The sequence below is a fragment of the Nansenia antarctica genome (genome assembly GCF_963989245.1).
Source record: "Nansenia antarctica genome assembly, chromosome: 4".
Lineage (NCBI taxonomy): Eukaryota > Metazoa > Chordata > Actinopteri > Argentiniformes > Microstomatidae > Nansenia > Nansenia antarctica.
The window spans coordinates 44,143,754-44,161,883 of record NC_137689.1 but is presented as its reverse complement, the minus strand read 5'-3'; the positions used below and the strand labels follow the sequence as shown (position 1 = coordinate 44,161,883).

Sequence of the window (18,130 nt, the reverse complement as noted above, 5' to 3'; positions counted from 1 at the left end):
TGGGGTCTGTTCCCTCCTGTCAGCTGTCTCTTCAAGCCGTCACCAGGTCTTTCCCAGGTTGTCAGCTGCCCTTTCGCAGCGGTCACTGGTTTTGACACCAGACATCAGGATTCTTAATAGGACTAGATGTTAAAATCCTTAAATAATTAGCACAACAATTGACTGAGTGGAGTTGGAGATGTCCTCTTGGGTGGAGTGGAACTTGGCAAGAGAATACATTTGTAAATAAAATAATAAGAAAAAAAGTAATACCTAAGGAAATAGAATCTAGAAAGAGAATATAACCCCCCCACCCCAAAAAAATGTAGGGAAAAAAAATAAAACAAAAACAAACAAAAAAGAAAGAGAGAAACTGGTTTAGGCTTAATCAAGGTTTAAAAATAATCAGAGACGTGTTGCACATCTTAATTTTAATCCTGGATTAGTTAAACCAATTTAAACAAAGATTAATTAATTAATTAAAGTAGGATTCATCTATTTTCAGTGTCCACTATCTTGGATTCCAACGAAATGTCTTCAAATTCACGATGTAGGCTAAATAAATATGGTCCTAAATAAATTATAGATAGCGTCTCACACTTGAACAGCATTACGGTTGATGTGGGCTCACCAGCCAGCTATAGCTTTTATCTTGGCATTTTATATTAAAACAACAACAAGTAATTCACTACGCTAATGTAACCAAGTTGGCTAGTTATCTAGCCAAACAAAGTGTTAGGATATATCTTTCTTTCAAATATTTTATTGTTCATTCTTTTAGCACCAGTTAGTTAGATATCTTATCAGTTTTTCTGTTTTAATAGGCACGTTATCAGTATGGTACCCTACACCAGTGTTTTTCAACCACTGTGCCGCGGCACACTAGTGTGCCGTGAGAGATCATCAGATGTGCCGTGGGAAATTATCAAATTCCACTTACCGTATTGACCCGAATATAAGACGGGTTTTTTTCCTCGGAAAAAAGTCTGAAAAAGTTGCATCGTCTTATATTCGCGCCCTAGACTTTTACACGTCAATATTAATTCACAACAACGTATGGCGCCAAAAGACCAAGTGTTTCTCCCTCTCACACACACCCCAGTGACAGGTGCCTGGAGAGATGGAGACACACTCACACACACACCCGCGGAGAGACACCGCAGAGATACACTCACACACACACCCGCGGAGAGACACCGCAGAGACACACTCGGACCAGCTCGAAAAAAGTTGCTCAAGTGGTTGGTCAAGTTAACAAACAACAGAGGAGGAGTTACGATGCCAATTTTAAGACCATGGTGGTCAATGAAGCAGAGGCATCAAACAACTGTAGAGGAGCCAAGAAATATGATATTACAGAGTGTAATGTTAGAAGTTGACGAGCCCAAAAAGGCTTAAGAATGGTAACAGTCAGAGAAAAGCGTATCACCGCCCGCAAAGCGGCCTCTTCCAGGTGATTGACAGGAGGGTGTGTGAATACGTGACTGAAAAACCTAACGATTGTATGCCCATACCCCAAGATGATAAAAATAACCTACATTGTTTCATTCATTCATTAAGACGATTGCCAGACGCATTGATGACATGTCTGCAGACATCGAAAATGTTGTTTTGGAGAAGATACGTGGCAGTGGGCAGTTTGCTTTGCAACTTGAGTCTTGGCTCAACTCTTGGCCAATGCACGCTTTGTGGATGGAGACACAATCACAGAAAATTTCTTTTTTGCAAGACATTGCATAAAAAAAACAACAGGGGAGGACTTCAGTGTTACAGCTGCGTAAGTGTCTGCACTGATGGAGCAGCAGCTATGTTGCCGAGACTTTACCAGCGGAGATAGCCGTTGTTCGTATGGTAAACTTTGTAAAAACAAGACCTCTGAAAAGCCGCTTATATGCAGCATTATGTGAAGAGATGGGAGCCCAGCATAAGACGTTATTGCTCCATACACCGATGATTGTCCCGCGGAAAGGTGCCGGCCCGCGTGTTTGAGTTACGGGAGGAGCTGAAAACCGTTTAAACTGATGAGAAGTGTGATGACGCAAAGTTGCTTGCAAGTGACAAATTGTGCGCAAGGCTCGCATACATGGCCAACATACGGGGCCAGGCTTCGCACTGAGTGAGTATAACGACAAGTTCATATAATGTTACGTATATGATAGGCTACTATGTATAATTTTGTAACATTTGGGATGGCGGTGTGCCGTGGGATTTTTTCAAGGTAAGAAATGTGCCGTGGCACAAAAAAGGTTGAAAAACACTGCCCTACACAAGACCAATTATAAGGTATTAGCGAGTTACTGTCTGTCTGGGACTGTCTGTTTGGCCTTCAAGCCAGGTGCAGCAGGATACTCCTTACTCAGCTCTCACGTCGAACACAAGACAACACTCAATTCATAGTTTTAGACCATTATAATCAAGGCCATTCAGCGATTACATCAGTGACCAAAAGGGGAAGGACTAAACGTATATAACATCATGTAAAATCTGAAGAGAACAACCTTCCTCCTGAGACTGCCTCAGGAGTTGGGTCCAGCTGATGCATCTCTGTACTCTACGTGTCATTTTCAATAAATACCAAGTGTGCAACAGAGAACTTCTCTCCTCTTTCTTGGGGCAGTCGACAAAAGAACCGGATCTGATTTTATTCCAACAAAAGCCACATCACATGAGCCAAAGTAGTGATAAATTCCATAACTGTATACTAATTGGTTTCCTACGATAGCTAGCTAGCTAGCTTACTTACTTATCCAATGTTTCAAAAGACCTCGGCAGCTCATCCAGAATACTACCGGCCACCCGGTGTTCAACCTCCCCAAATTCTTCCCTCTCCTCTGCGCCCTTCACCGGCTCCCGATCGTAGCTCGCACTAGGTTAAGACCCTTGTGCTCCCCTACCCAGCAGCAAAGGGAACTGTCCTTTCCTACATACGGGCAATGATCAGCCTCCATACACCTGCCCGTTCACTCCACTCCTCCACCTCTGCTGGCCGACTGGCAGCACCGCCGCTGCGGGCTTGCAGCGGTCGTGCATCTCTTCGGGCTGCACCTTAGCTGTCCCTCCTGACCCTAACCCTATCCTCCCGTCTGTTTTTTTAAAAATTATTATATACTTTGACACAGAGCCGTTGTTTGGATCTTGAAACACCGGGGGCTTAGCCCAGGCCACGTTTCGTAGTTTTTGATTGACGGGTGGTAACAGATTTTTTGACGAGTGGTAGCTTGCGCTAAATGTAGATGTGCGATGCGGTAGATGGCATGATATACTGTATTACTATATACCTTTGACACCCTGCTGACAATTCTGCAGACTGGACTTGTGAACACCAAAAAGTATGTTGTAAAGCTATACCTTTGGGAAAACTCACTATTTAACTATTCACTTATTATCACTATAAAATCATATCACCATAAAATGGTTATATCACAATAAAATTATTAAATAAAATGTAATTAAAATTCAATAAAATTAAATTGGGCATAATCTGTTGTGAATTTTCCTGCAAGAAACTCTTTCCTCTATTCCCATCCAGCGAAGATACAGTGGGGTGCAAATATTTGGGCACCCCTGGTTTGTTACATTTGTTACAACTGTCTGTTACAATTAATCTCAAAGTGACAAGGCAAACCTGAACACTAAGGGCCGGTTTCAGACAAGGCTTAAGCCTAATCCTAGACTAAAAAACATCTTCAATGGAGATTTTACATTGAAAGTGTGATTTAGTCCAGGACTAGGCTTAAGCCTTGTCTCTGAAACCGGCCCTAAATGTACAAAGTTAAACATGACACCTTTCTGCACATTTTAAAACAAGGTTTATTTTTATTTTCAATTATCTGAGTTTTTAATTGCTAAAAAAGGAAAAGGGCCCTGTGCAAAACAGTGGGAACCCTTTTAGATTATTCTTTGTTACCTTTTGAGAAGATGATTACTAAGGCCCAGACCACTGTGATTTACTCGTTAGGGCTTCAATGAGGTGAATAATTCCAGGGTTGAATTATATATTCTGAAGTAACTTCATGCCTTCTAAAGTATCCGACTGCGGTGGCTGTTGTGTCTGGTGTTAAAAATCATGGGTTCCTCTAAACAGTTGTCCAAGGATGTCAGAATCAAGATAGTTCACTTCCACCATCAAGGAGAAGGCTACAAAAAACTCACAATGTTTCAAACTACCCATTTCCACTGTCAGAAACACCATTAGAAAATGGAAAATAAATTGGACAATTTAAGTCAAGGCAAGATCTGGAAGACCAAGAACATTTTCAGATAGAATGGCCCGAGATCTGGTGAGAAATGCTCAGAAGAACCCACACATCACTGCAAAAGAGCTGCAAAAAAGAGTAGTAGACACCGGTCTAGTTGTTCACAGGACAACAATACAGTGTACCTTAAACAACAAAGATTTACATGGCAGAGTTGCCAGAAAGAAGCCTTTTCTACGACCTCAACACAAAATTAACCGTCTGAATTATGCAAAAGAAAACCTTGACAAACCTGAAGCCTATTTGAACAATGTGCTTTGGATTGACAAAACCAAAATTGAACTTTTTGGTCACAACCAAAGAAAGTATGTTTGGAGAAAAAAGGGTGAAGCATTTGTAGAGAAGAACACCTTGCCAACTGTTAAGCATTGAGGTGGATCCATTATGTTTTGGGGTTGCGTAGCAGCTGGGGGCACAGGCAATATTGTGCGGGTGGAAGGAAGAATAGATTCCACCAAATATCAAGACATTCTAGAGGCTAATGTTCGAAGGTCAGTCGAGAAATTGAAGTTGAAGAGAGGTTGGGTATTGCAGCAAGACCCAAAGCACACCTCAAAATCAACCATGAAGTTCCTCCAGGAAAGACGGATGAAGGTTTTGGAAAGGCCATCACAGTCCCCAGACTTAAATATTATTGAAAATATGTGGAGAGATCTCAAACATGCCGTGCATGTAAGAAGGCCGAATAATATTTCTGAGCTAGGTGTTCTGCCAGGAAGAATGGGGGAAAATTCCCAAAACAAGAATTGATTCCACCAAATTCCCAAAAGGAAGAATAGATTCCACCAAATATCAAGACATTCTAGAGGCTAATGTTCGAAGGTCAGTCGAGAAATTTAAGTTGAAGAGAGGTTGGGTATTGCAGCAAGACCCAAAGCACACCTCAAAATCAACCATGAAGTTCCTCCAGGAAAGACGGATGAAGGTTTTGGAATGGCCATCACAGTCCCCAGTCTTAAATATTATTGAAAATCTGTGGAGAGATCTCAAACATGCCGTGCATGCAAGAAGGCCAAAGAATATTTGAGCTAGAGGTGTTCTGCCAGGAAGAATGGGGGAAAATTCCCAAAACAAGAATTGAAAGACTCTTAGCTTGCTGAGGAGGAGTTAAAAGTACTAGCTGACAGGGTTCCCAAACTTTTGCACAAGGCCTTTTTCCTTGTTTTAATATTTTGAAACTGTAAAACGTAAAAAATGTATCTTGTTTAAAATGTAATGAAATGAGTCATGTTTAACTTTGTACCATTAAGACGTTAGGTTTGCTTCTTTTCACTTAGATATTAATGGTAAAAGGCATTCTTGCTGCTTATGAGGCGCGGCGTAGCTTGTATCAGAAATTCGAATGATATTGCGTGCGCGTGACGGTTATTAACCCCACTGCCTGTGAAAGTGCCAACCTTCTTGACTGCGAAGTTGGCTTGTGGAAATGTTAAGTCCGTAGTGAAAGAAACCGTTACTCAAGCCAGCAAGCAAGATGTTCCTTCAAGCACCTAAAACTGTCCAGGTGACAGAAAAAGTGGGGAAACGCAAAATGTTATCAGACGAAACACCAGCACCATTGCCGGTGTTCTTCCAATGTATGCTGCCGTGTCAAAAAAAATCTATGTCCGCTGAGGAGGGGAGCGCGGGGTATGTTGTCACACGCTATCTAACATTTACTGGGCACAAAACATCAAACTGGTATAAATGTCATACCAAATGAAAAAAGGAAGTCTTGGGCACATTTTATATTGATTATATCTTCATATTTTAATGACCGTTAAACATTAATGTTTTGGCAGAGCACACATTAATTAAGTGGTATGACCACATAAACTTTAAAATCGAACGTTCTCTGGCGTGCACGTAGATCCACAGTAATTGTTGGAATCAGAATGTAATGTAATGTATTACTGGCTTGTAGTGTGTTAGTAGACAGACAGACAGACACACAGACACACGGACACACAGACACACACACACACACATCGTCATATTTGGACTAAGTAACTTGAGCTCTCGGACAAGTAAAAGATAAGTTCACTTGTCCGAGGGACAAGTGCCTGAAAAAGCTTAATGTCAAGCCCTGTTTGAAGTTTGGTGCAATAGGATTAGTAGATAAACCTTGATTTAATCCAGTTTAAAAGTTAAACCATGTTGATACAACCTAGCCGTAGTCTTCTTCTCACCTTCAACACATGACAGAAGTTAGACACACTGTGTGTAAGTCCACCATGCACCTTAGAAGGGTGCATTACCTGTGAAATGACAGTAGGGGGCAGCTGGTCTGGGTCTCCCACCAGTATCAGTGCATTGGAGCAGTACAGCATGGGGATGAGCGTTTCCGTCTCTGTGGCCTGCCCTGCCTGCACAGAGCATAGGGAACAGGACAAACAAAGGGAGTGTAAGTGTTGGTCTTCGTTCGAGCGCGACACTGTTTCACCTACTTTTCGCGCGATGAGGTCTGCCCCACTCTTCACAATGGCGCAGTGTGTACTGACGCACAAAGATTGCTGGATGGCGATGTCACACAAGAAGAGAAAAATTACAACATCACTCCCTCTAAAAATGCATAATATTCCTATGCGCAGAGAAGCAGGGAAATTATTAGCGCAATCTGATATGAATAAGCGTGTGTCAGCTGAAAACGAACTATGGAACAAATTCTATATACCGTAAATTCCGGACTATAAGTCACACTTTTTTTCATGGTTTGGCTGGTCCTGCGACTTATAGTCAGGACTTATATATCAAAATATATATAATTTCGTACTGACTGAACCAAGGAGTAAACATTACCGTCTACAACCGCGAGAGGGCGCTCTGGGCTTGTGACAACTCTATGGCTCTCCGGTACCACTGAAGAAATGAACTAGAGCTCGGTGAACTTGCTTACCGGTAACTTGCTTGTTGGACTCGCTGGCTTGTTATGTTAATTTAGCCTATTCAGCCTCCCAGGTATGTTCTTTATGCTATTGTGTAGCTGAATAACTGTTAATGTGTTACGTTAACATACCGGACACCTATTCAGCCTGTTGTTCTGTGTGCTATTGGGTAGTTGAATAACTTGCCTAAATGTCTGTTCTTGGTCTTGGATTTTGTGAAATACATTTCTAAATAAATGTGACTTATACTCCGGAGCGACTTATAGTCCGGAAAATACGGTGTATATACAGTATATAATAACGTGTGCATGCCATATCTTGGATGCAGATGTAACGTAAGTGGAGAGGAGATTGATCGAGACTGCGGGAGCTTTACTAACGAATTAAAGTTGATTATCGTGATCAAACAGTGCAATGCTGTTCTTGTTTATTTATTTTCAGTTATTGTGCTTTGTTGGTATAGCATAATGTTTGCTGAAGTGATCAATAAAGGTTTTCACCATTTTAGTTTTTGTTTTAAAAAGCATGAATAAAAAGGAAAATGTATTTAATTTATGCAATGGTACAAAAATAAATTAAAAACTGCCGGTACGCATTCGGTATTCGGCCAAATGTTTCCTTAAATTCAGCTTTGGCTAAGAATGTTTAATTCAGTGCATCCCTAGAAATCACTTCACATTAGTGTACTTCAGTCGTTGGTGTGCAGATGCCAGATGGTCCCAGATGGTGTGCAGGCTTTTGCTCTAGACCTTGATTACCAGTTGAATTAGGTGTGTTAGTGGTGATCTGGAACACCTTGTAGGACCTCCAGGACAAGGAAGTACAAACTTGTCTTTAGATTACTGGGTAAGAGCAGTCAGGGTTCTGACCTCATCCACGATGACGCAGCAGAAGGGCTCATGTCCCATGCGACGGAAGGCTGACTCCAGGACAATGCTCCCGCTGGTGCTCAGGGTGCAGCAGATAATATGAGCATCCTGCAGCACCTTGAACTGGGTGTCCTGCGTCTGACTGCGAGTCTGGGAGGGAGGGAGGGGGTGAGAGGGCGAAAACGACATGGAAAGCAAAATGGTAACTCATTTCTGAGAACAGAGATTTCTTTTTTACTAATCTCATGGGCTCTCAAAGTTACTAATATACAATAAACATATGACATTTGGTGCCTCACCTGTTTGAACTGAGAACTAAGCATCTGCCTTTCTCTGAGCAGTCTTCTATACTGCTCCATTAGATCGTGATACTGGGTGCAAACAAAGCGATAAAACAGTATAAGAAAAGCAAATATTGACAATTACAATCATTATGTCTCCAACCAGCATGAATAGGGGACACAGCAGGGTGTATAAAAATAACGTTGCATAGTTTTAGTGAATGTACCAACGAGGGTCAGCTCTCTGGCGCCCCCTGCTGGAGAAGGACTGTGTATACCTCTTTAGAGTCCTTGTTCATCAAGATGAAGTTTGTGGAGATTCTATCAATACTCTCGTCCAGTTGCACTTTGCGTCGGACATCTGGCTCGAGTGACTGAGCTTTCTCTAAAGCGGTCAGGGATTGACACAAAACAGCAAAGATCAGCAGTTTTCCCTCTCAATAATTATAACCATTTATGTAACATGATGTGACTGTTCCACATTTCATACTTAAAATTGGCTTTGAGTGTGCATGAGGTTTGTTAAGGTATTGCTTCTGGCTGAGCCTGCAAGGGTCTGTCTGTGTGTGTATGAGTGTGTGTGTGTGTGTGTGTGTGTGTGTGTTCAAGACTCACGTGTTCTCTTTTTTGTCTGACTATCCAGGCTAAATAGCTTCAGACTTTCTAAAATGGTTCTGTCCTGCCCAACTCGCACCAGATTTATGTCCCCGCAGTTGCCTGCAAACACAGCCATTCAGGAGAATGTCAACTTTGATTGAATTTATTTGTCATTCAAAAACTCAAAAAGTTTGAGGCATATTGAGTGTGTTTGATATCGTACCTTTTGGGACCCTGCACTTATCCCACTTATCCTTAAAGACCGTGATGACCTTCTTCATCAGGTTGTCGATGGCAGCGTTGGATGGAGCACACAGGAGTACTTTCATGCGGGGGGCTTTCGCCTGCCTGTTCCCTGGGGAAGGAGCCACACTCTGGTGGCCCTGTTGGTGGTTACGAGCACAAACACATGAACAAAGGTGAGGTCATATCAAACTTTGACAATGTTAGCCAGAACAAGACAGAAGTGGAGTGGTGGAGTGTATTCATTAAATTAACACCTAAATACCTCAGAGAAAAGCCTTTCCAACAAGCACACAATAGTTGTGCTCTTTCCTGTTCCCGGGGGTCCATGTATCAGGCAGACTTTTGGGGTCCCCTGCTGGTTCTTGATGGCAGATATGCCATTTCTAACTGCATTCACCTGGTCTGAATTATAGCTCTGTGGACAATCACAGATGTGGATTTAATACAAATGCAACTGCTATGGAAGACATCATACACAACATTTCCATACAAGTTTTAATGGCCATGTCACATTTGCCAAACAAGAAACAATTCAAGTTCAAGTTCAAGCCAAGTTGAAGTTAAGTCAACATTTCTAGTAAAAGAAAAATGCATTCACACACAAACTCTGCAAGATGGTTGTCAAAGGGAAGTTTAAGAAAACAAATCTGCAAATCTGTATTTTTTAAAATGTGGTTTCTCACAGGCAAGTTGAAGTTGGGTTGGAAGCAGGAGATCTGACTGGGTTGGAAGTAGGAGACTTGGGGAAACAGGAGAGGCTTAAGCATGGGGCTGCTTTTGAGATTGGTCAGTGCCCTGTATTCCCTGAGGGTGCTGATAAGAGAACCAACTACTTCGCAGCGCACTGGCTGCTCATTCACAGATGTCACATTCCCATGGGTCTTAATCACCAGGTTCAAGGTTAGACACTTATCTGTAGGGGCAGAGATAAACAAATGCACAACAGTGAGGACAGATGGAGAGTTTGAAGCAGAATTTTACCCCATAATCCAGTGGGTTTGTTGTTTTCATTAGTGAAGACGCATTCACAAAAAAACTTTGATTTTAAAACTTCCAAGATCTCTCGCTTTGAATGCCCTGATCAGTCCTGTATTCCTACAACTCCCAAGATTCCACTCTCCCTCCCTCCTTCACTTGAACAGCCCAAGAGCTAGCGTGTGCAGCTGTACACAAAATGATGACCGTTTGAGACGGTATGCATTTTGGATTGACCAGAAGTACATATGAACATGGATTTCGGGTAACTTTCCTCTTTAATAGACAAAAAAACATGACAAAATCGCCAGCTTTGGTGTCCGGTGGCTATCACGTTGAATTGCTCAGCTCATTTTTAACGCATCCCCCCTCCCCACCCCAACCCACCAACCTTCCCTACTCATTACAAAACATTCACTGACTCACACCTCCATTAATGAGATTGGATCTGTGCACACAGCCCAAATGGGCCTTGGGCTCCAGGTACTCCTGTTCATCACTGGAGTATGCCCCAGTATTCTGGGGCAGCCACAGAATGACCAGGTCATCCTCCTTAGGGTAAAGTTGACGGGACTCCTCATGAGCAATGATGTTTGCTAAAGAAGACGTTTATGTTAGTGTGGACCAGCATTGCACACAAATAAACACACAATCATTAACCAACGTTTACTGGGGTCCAAGACTAGGACTGAGCTTTCTAACTGACTATTAAAGGTTTCTACACATACCCAAAACACATCAAAACAATATTGTAACTGAAATGTTGATAGGTCATTCATTTTTATTTATTTTAGCCATCGCTTGAGATTAGAGTCATTATAAACAGTTATTGCAGAAAGCTTACCTGAAAAACGGGCATTCCACACACCATTGCTGTAATCATTTCCATCAACTCTTAAATTCTTAGATATCAGCCTTCTTGAATCTGTGTTCTTCACCCATTCACTTACAAGCTTTGAATAGAGAAAGGAGAATTTATCCCACTTAAACCAAATTATCAGTTTTAGGAGACATTTCAAAAAGTGTTTCATAGCATCTTGCATGGATAAAGCATGGACAAATGTAGGAAACTACTCACAACATTCAAATATGCCCAAAATGTCACTGCCATCTTCATTACCCTTTGTAGGAACTATGACTACTGAAAACATTCATTCAATTGCACACCTAAATCAGCTACCACATCATACAGGTTAAGTACCCACCTCTTCAAAAGTATTGGTGAGAAGCAGGGGGTAAATGGTCCTGTAGTACTCATCAAAGCTGCTGAAACTGGTGCCAACTGGTCCCAGTGGTAATGCACATAGATCAGAGGGGGGACCAAACTGTTTGTAGGAGCAGAACATATCATAGGTCCATTTCAAAATGTGTCGGATGGGGGTGGAGAACATATCTTCCTCTTCTTCCATCTGTGAGCACATCTCCATATCTGTCGGCTCCATCTGGGTGAGATACATCCAGTTTGCGTCATCTTCCTCCTGGTTCCCTCTGACAACTTCATCAGAGGTGCCAGTAGAAATATCATCAACATTACTTAGAAAGTATGTAGATAGCGGCTGGTCCCTGATACTGGACGCATTGCTCACCATGTTTGATGATGCTCGCTCTATGCTCACTACGGTAGATAATGCTGGTTCTTTGCTTACTACGGTGGATGATGCTGATTTGTTCCCATCAGAACTTTCTTGCAAGCAATGATTAAGGCTCTGATTTTCCTTACAGAGATCAGAGATCAGGATCTTCTTCTGCTCAATGTGAACTCCTTGGCCATAGCGCCGCAGTTGATCAACACAAACAAGAGATCGCTCAGAGAGATCAAAGGCCTTGCGCTCCTTCTTCTTCAAGCCCAGTTTCTCTACTGTGGACAGGGGTTCTGTAGGCGTGCGTACCTTTTTGTGAGGAACTATGGTTGGAGTGGGAGGTGAGATGGATGAGGTGGAGGGATTAGCCTCCATTTCTGCACCACTTGAGGATGCCTTTGATTTTCTTTTTTCAGGTGAGAGTGTGGTGATTTGAGGGGCTTTCCTCACAGGCGCTTTTCTTTTCTTTTCTCCTAGCCTCAAAGAAGTCAACTCAAGGGCTGGTCTTGAACTATTCTCTATAGAGTCCTCTTCCGGGTTTCCAGGCTCCTTTGTCAGAAATGAATGACCTGTTTGAATTCCACTTGAATTCTTGTCGACAGAGGTACTATTTTCACCATTATCGCACAACACTTCCTCCTTAATAGGACGGTGGGCTTGTCCTAAACCGCTAGGCTCAGCTGTGTTACTGTTGAGTTGAAGTGCCGATGATTGTGGCACTAGAATCATGTCCAGGGGTTCAGGTGATGGTGTTGTGGCTGGCCTGTCCATCATTTTGACAAGCCGTCTCAGACAGGTCTGTAAATGCTTTATCTCCGACCCTATCAGGCTCCATTGCCTCTGAGGACCTTCCCTGAGCTGCTTTTTTAGAAGGTTCAGGAAGTGGACACACATTTTGTCAGAGGTCAGCCTACTCCCTTTCCTGAGCAGTGACCGGAGGAGGGACATACATGCCTGTGGCACAGCACTGCTCACAGTTGCCTTGCTTGGCGCACTGAGCCTTGACGAAGATGTAGAGGACACTGAGGAGGATGGAGGCCCATCTGAGTGGTGAATGAAAGCCTCTCTGGGAAGGGTGGCACATTTCACCACCACCTCAGCCCACTTCGGAGCACAGTAATAGAGCATGTTCATGCGGCCACTTTTGAGGTGCAAATCAATAATATAAACAAGAATGAAGGTGAAGAACTCTGTGACCTTGTCACAAGTGCAGACACGGCGGTTCAGCAGGTCTCTGTTGATCTCTCCACACAGGTAGTGGATGACCTCATTGATGTAGATGAGGTTATTGAGATCCATGACAGACTTCACAAAGGGGATGAACCATAGAAATGTGCTGTTGTGCACTCGCATTGCCTGGCCCATATCTGACTGCAGGAGGTTTACCAAAGAGTTCATTTCTTCATAGACCACACTGCCATCAACAGGTGAGCCTCTGATAGCCTTCAAAAGAAAAAAAGAGAAACCCATTATAATACTAAACCGAATTAGGCCAAAGGGTAAGACTTAACATTAACTTGCCCTGATACCTGTGTAGTAACATTGTATTTCCTGTAGTAACAACATTGTATTAACATGTTGTTAGAGAGTCATTAGCTAATAACACAGTATATGTAGTTTAGTAAGTATAATAATAATAAAAAAAACTTCTCAACTTCATTACTATGGAATTAGAAATACATGACCATTATACTATGTAACAGCATGTGTAATTACAGAGTTATTACATAGGTATAGTGGATATATAGCAACTTAAGGTAAAGTGGGATACCAAAGTCACATACAGAAAATATACAATTATAGTTTTTTACCCTGCTCACTAACACATTCTTTAGATTAGATTCAACTTTGTGCAATGACAGAGTACAAGTACTGAGACAACAAAATGTCATTTGGCATCTAACCAGATGTGCAAATAGTGGCATAGTGCAAAAGATATGATATTGTAGACAATGCATAGTACAACAGTATATGTTGTGAATATAATACGTTAATATACATGAGATGAATATCAATATATCTATAGTTAAACAGGGGCAATAGGTCTTGGGGCATGTTTAGGGAATCGAGAACCGGTAACAAATTATCCGACCCATCGCAATCGTACGACTCCAAGGTTATCGATTCTTTTTATCGATGCCGGTATGTTTTTCTGACAGTTGCGCGTTGCAAAAAGCCATGCGTCATGACATCAAACTCTGCAGTGTTGTGTCAGAGTGGACAGTATTCAAGCACTCAGGCTATTCCACAATGCCTGGTATCAGTTCGCAAACTTTGCTTGAGAAAGCTGATAACGTAGTATGTTATCTATTTAAAATAAGACAGTCAAGCGAAATGCAACATCGTGGATTCTAAATGGTAGACGACCTGCATGTCACTGCTACTGAATAATAACGCGCCCATTGATACTTGCTACCCACGTGTTAACGTTTCTTTGTCTGAAATGAACTGAAAATATATTTTAATAAGTAAAATGCATAATTTAATATCATCAGTATGTATAGCATAATGATACTGCTGGCTGCACTGTAGCCTCTTTTCTAAATAGGACAGACATCAGTCTTCACATGATCACCTAAATTGTAGAAGTATTGATTACGTGCCAGTTAAATGTTATATTTGGTTGAAGCTTATTCGCTTTAGAAAAGGAGTATTGTCATTTATTCAGATGTTACTATCCATACATATTTTTCTAAAGAAGAATTGTTTATTTTATCAGTGAGTTTTAGATTTGTTTTCCAAGTGATATCCTTTTAAGAAAATGAGCATTGTAATTCATTTTAACATATTCAAATGTTATTAGGCAGACATTCTATACTGTGTTCAGAGACTCAAGAGATAATAGAACAGCTGCATTGACAGTGAACCTGTGTAGGCATACTTTTTTTCCACATACAAAATTGATTAGGTACCGATGAGGGAATCGATAATGGCACCAGTATCGATAACATCTCTAGGTATGTTACATATACAGTGGCATCCACAATTGTTGGCACCCCAAGGTTGAGGAAAACAGAGCAACAAATCTGAGACCATTCCTCTTTACAGAATCTCTCCAGATCATCCAGGGTCCTAGGTACTGTGGCAGAATAATATGCCTGATAAGAAATGTTATTTATTGATAAGACATTCATTACTTTTGAGACTGAATTCACAAGTCAGACTGTCTGGGCAGAATCAACATACTTGGATGACCCCGGCCTTTTCTACAATGAAAACCAGTTTACAATGAAAACCATAATTTGCATGACAGCTAGCCCCTGCTCATCAAAGATGCGGACAGGAAATGCTTGTGATTGGCTTGAACCTTACCTGAGGGCGTGACTGTTACCTATGTATAAATATCCCTGTTTTCGCCTCTGTCATTACATTTCTGAGAAGACTTTGACTGACAGACCATGTCTGTCGTGCTGTAAACTGTTCTCCTTTTGCAAAAGATAATTAAATACCTTTTCTATACAATTTGAAGAAACCAGGCTATTGCTGGTCGCCTGCTCTCAAACACCCGGTCCCGTGACCACATCACTCCTGTCCTCCACTCTCTCCACTGGCTCCCCATCAAAGAACGTATCCAATTCAAAGTGCTCATCCTCACATACAAAGCCCTCCATAGCCTGGCCCCCCCTTACCTGACTGACCTCCTTCTCCCCCACTGCCCTACCCGTACCCTCCGATCCTCCTCCATTGTTCCCCTCACTGTCCCACCCTCAAAACTCAAAGGCTTCGGTCACCGTGCCTTTTCACGAGCTGCACCCCGCCTCTGGAACTCTCTCCCTCAACCACTCAGAGACTCACCCTCACTCCTCACCTTTAAATCCCACCTCAAAACCTACCTGTTCTCCCATGCTTACAGCCTCTCCTACCCCTAGCCATCTCCCCCAACCCTGCCACCCCCACCCCCCCCTGGACACGCATACAACCTCCCCTACCCATCTCCCCTTACCCTGCCAACCCCCCTGACATGCATACAGCCTCCCCAACCCCCTAACCATCTCCCCTGTCCCTACCCCCCCCCCCCCCCCCCCCCTCCCCGTTCGTTAACTCTATGTTCTATGTGCCCATGTTATCCGTTGCTTGTTGTTTCTGTGTTTTCCGTTTCTCCCATATTGTCAGCGTCTTTGAGCCTCGGAAAAGCGCTATATAAATGTAATGAATTATTATTATTACCTTTTTCTATTTTATATTTAGATACGTTAATATTTCCCTAACAGTACTCTCTTGTGCACTCTCCTCTTCTGCACAGGTTTTCAATGAGGTTTAGGTCAGAGGACTGAGAGATGGCCATGGCAGAAGCTTGATTTTGTGTTCAGTGAACCATTTTTGTGTTTATTTGGGCGCATGTTTTGGATCATTGTCATGCTGGAAGAGTCAGATTTAATAACAAGGTTCCCAGGGCCTTTGGAGGAAAAACAGCCCGACAACATCACTGAACCTTCACCATACATAACAGTGAGGAGCAGGTTCCTTTCGGTTTAGCCATCCCATTTAGCCACCCACCTTGAGTGTTTGTTGCCAAAAAGCTCAATTTTTGTTTCATCTGACCCTAGAACACGGTTCCAGTCAAAGTTCCAGTAGCGTTTAGCTTACTCCAGGCGTTTGGTGAAATGGCAGGATTAAAAAAGACATTAAGCTAATTAACCAAAAGGTGATTTTTTAATAAACCTTTTTACTCATCTTTACCAAGGGTGCCTATAATTTTGAAGGGCACTGTATATAACATGTATACTGAGTGTGCAGCCAGGAAAGGTATGGAGGGAGGGTACTGGGAGTCAATGTTCCAATGTCAATGTTGGCCATATTCAACCGGTTAATTCTGTGGCAGGACTCATGATTTTCATTCTTGATAAAATCATCAGGGTATGCAATAGTTCATCTCTACCCTGTCTCTGACTTGTATAATCTGTTGATGAGGAGCACATTGGAAAGGCGTGGTAATGTTCTGTAGGAGAGGGAGGATTGCTCATGAGAAGACCATTAAGTCCTAGAAGAGATCTTGTTTTAAAAAAAGCTTTCAGTGCATACTGAAACTGAAGTATTCAGCACTTTGGAACACTCAAACAACTGACAAAACATTGTAGAACATACCTTGCTTTTTTTGTCATTGCTGTTGTACACCATCTGACTGCAAGATACATGATCATCACAAAAAAGAGAGAATGGTATAAAGATTATTACAGTGAACTCCAAACATCTCTGTCTTACGATCAAAGAACAGCATCCGCACACTAACACTGTGCAAAAAAACATCGTTTATTGCGAGCTTTCGGTCATAGACCTTCTTCAGGCATAAAGCAGACAAGTGGTATTTTCACTATTTGGATTGATTTGTTTTATTCACCTGCCCTCCGGACCTGTGCATTTAATCGTGATGACGTCCTTTGAAGAGATGAATTCCGTTACCTCTAACACAGGTGTATTGGCTAAATCAAGTGATGTTGTTTGAACCCTTAAAACCACTGCATTCACTTGTCTGCTTTATGCCCGAAGGTCTACGACCGAAAGCTCGCAATAAACTACGTTTTTTTGCACAGAGTGTGCGGATGCTGTTATTTTGCACTCTACTGATAGTCTTCAGTTCCAGCACCTCAGAAAAAGTCTGATCACGGATGAGCGGTGGTATTTTCACTATTACGATCAAAGAACAAAATGAGACAGAGAATTTAAGTTTCAGAGTGACTCACGTACATCATAGTTTCGTGTCTAATATTCTCGATCTCTGCAGTGTAACTAGGGCTCCCTGTAATTGTCTGGAAGGCAGGGGCTGGTTCAATCTGACCCCAAACCTTAGAGCCCAAACGATCCAAGATCACCATAAAACACTGCAAGGCAGGCCAGAAGGGATCTGTGTTCCTGTCCATCTCTTCATCTAGGGGGTAAAGAAATACATATGAATACATTGTGTAAATTGTAAGTAAATCTAATTAAATGTTGCTGGCCAGGTACATAATGGGATTGTGTTTTACCGTCCATGCTTCTCTCCAAAGTGTTGAGGATGCATTGCAGTATATGTTTTTCTGGGTCTAAGAAGAGGGAGTCCATAGCCTGGGTGTCTAACTGACTCAGCAGCATGCATAAACCTGACAGTGAAGAAAGAGAACAAATCAACTTTGAAAACAAACTTATTATTATTATTATTAGTTGTGCTAAACAGTAAGGAAATACATACTATACAACGGTTCAGTATGAACCTTGGTTTTTGGGTCACGGTTTCGGTACGTGTTTTGTGCGTAGAAAAGAAATGCTATTATTTATTTACAAACTGTTACTTTACTTATGGAACCTTAACATTCAGACAAATTCCAGAATATGAGTGGTATATTGTATAATATAAAAACAATACAAAAATAAAATAAAACACGCTTTGACTACTGGTATAGGAGAGGAAGAAATAAAAGTAAAAGTGACAGGAGGTAGATTTATGAAACACCGGATAAGATGTAAATTCCTTTGTGCAGGCACGTACGTGAGAGTGTGTGTGTGTGC

The 18,130-nt window shown here is 41.9% G+C and overlaps 1 protein-coding gene across 1 annotated transcript in view; it reads right to left on the bottom strand.

The window, feature by feature from the left end:
- Nucleotides 1-18,130, bottom strand: part of LOC308156003 (putative helicase senataxin) — a gene marked incomplete at its 3' end in the record, with an annotated part of 69,425 nt that overhangs the window by 28,484 nt on the left and 22,811 nt on the right. Inside the window, exons 4-16 of the mRNA XM_080529365.1 lie at nt 17,611-17,724; nt 17,329-17,513; nt 12,623-13,090; nt 11,788-12,043; nt 11,269-11,562; nt 10,496-10,663; nt 9,776-10,005; nt 9,355-9,507; nt 9,070-9,220; nt 8,865-8,966; nt 8,528-8,634; nt 7,969-8,118; nt 6,473-6,580 (exon numbers count right to left, since the gene is read on the bottom strand). Coding sequence (XP_080385491.1) covers nt 6,473-6,580; nt 7,969-8,118; nt 8,528-8,634; nt 8,865-8,966; nt 9,070-9,220; nt 9,355-9,507; nt 9,776-10,005; nt 10,496-10,663; nt 11,269-11,562; nt 11,788-12,043; nt 12,623-13,090; nt 17,329-17,513; nt 17,611-17,724 — 2,486 coding nt within the window. The remainder of the gene's footprint in view (nt 1-6,472; nt 6,581-7,968; nt 8,119-8,527; nt 8,635-8,864; nt 8,967-9,069; nt 9,221-9,354; nt 9,508-9,775; nt 10,006-10,495; nt 10,664-11,268; nt 11,563-11,787; nt 12,044-12,622; nt 13,091-17,328; nt 17,514-17,610; nt 17,725-18,130) is intronic.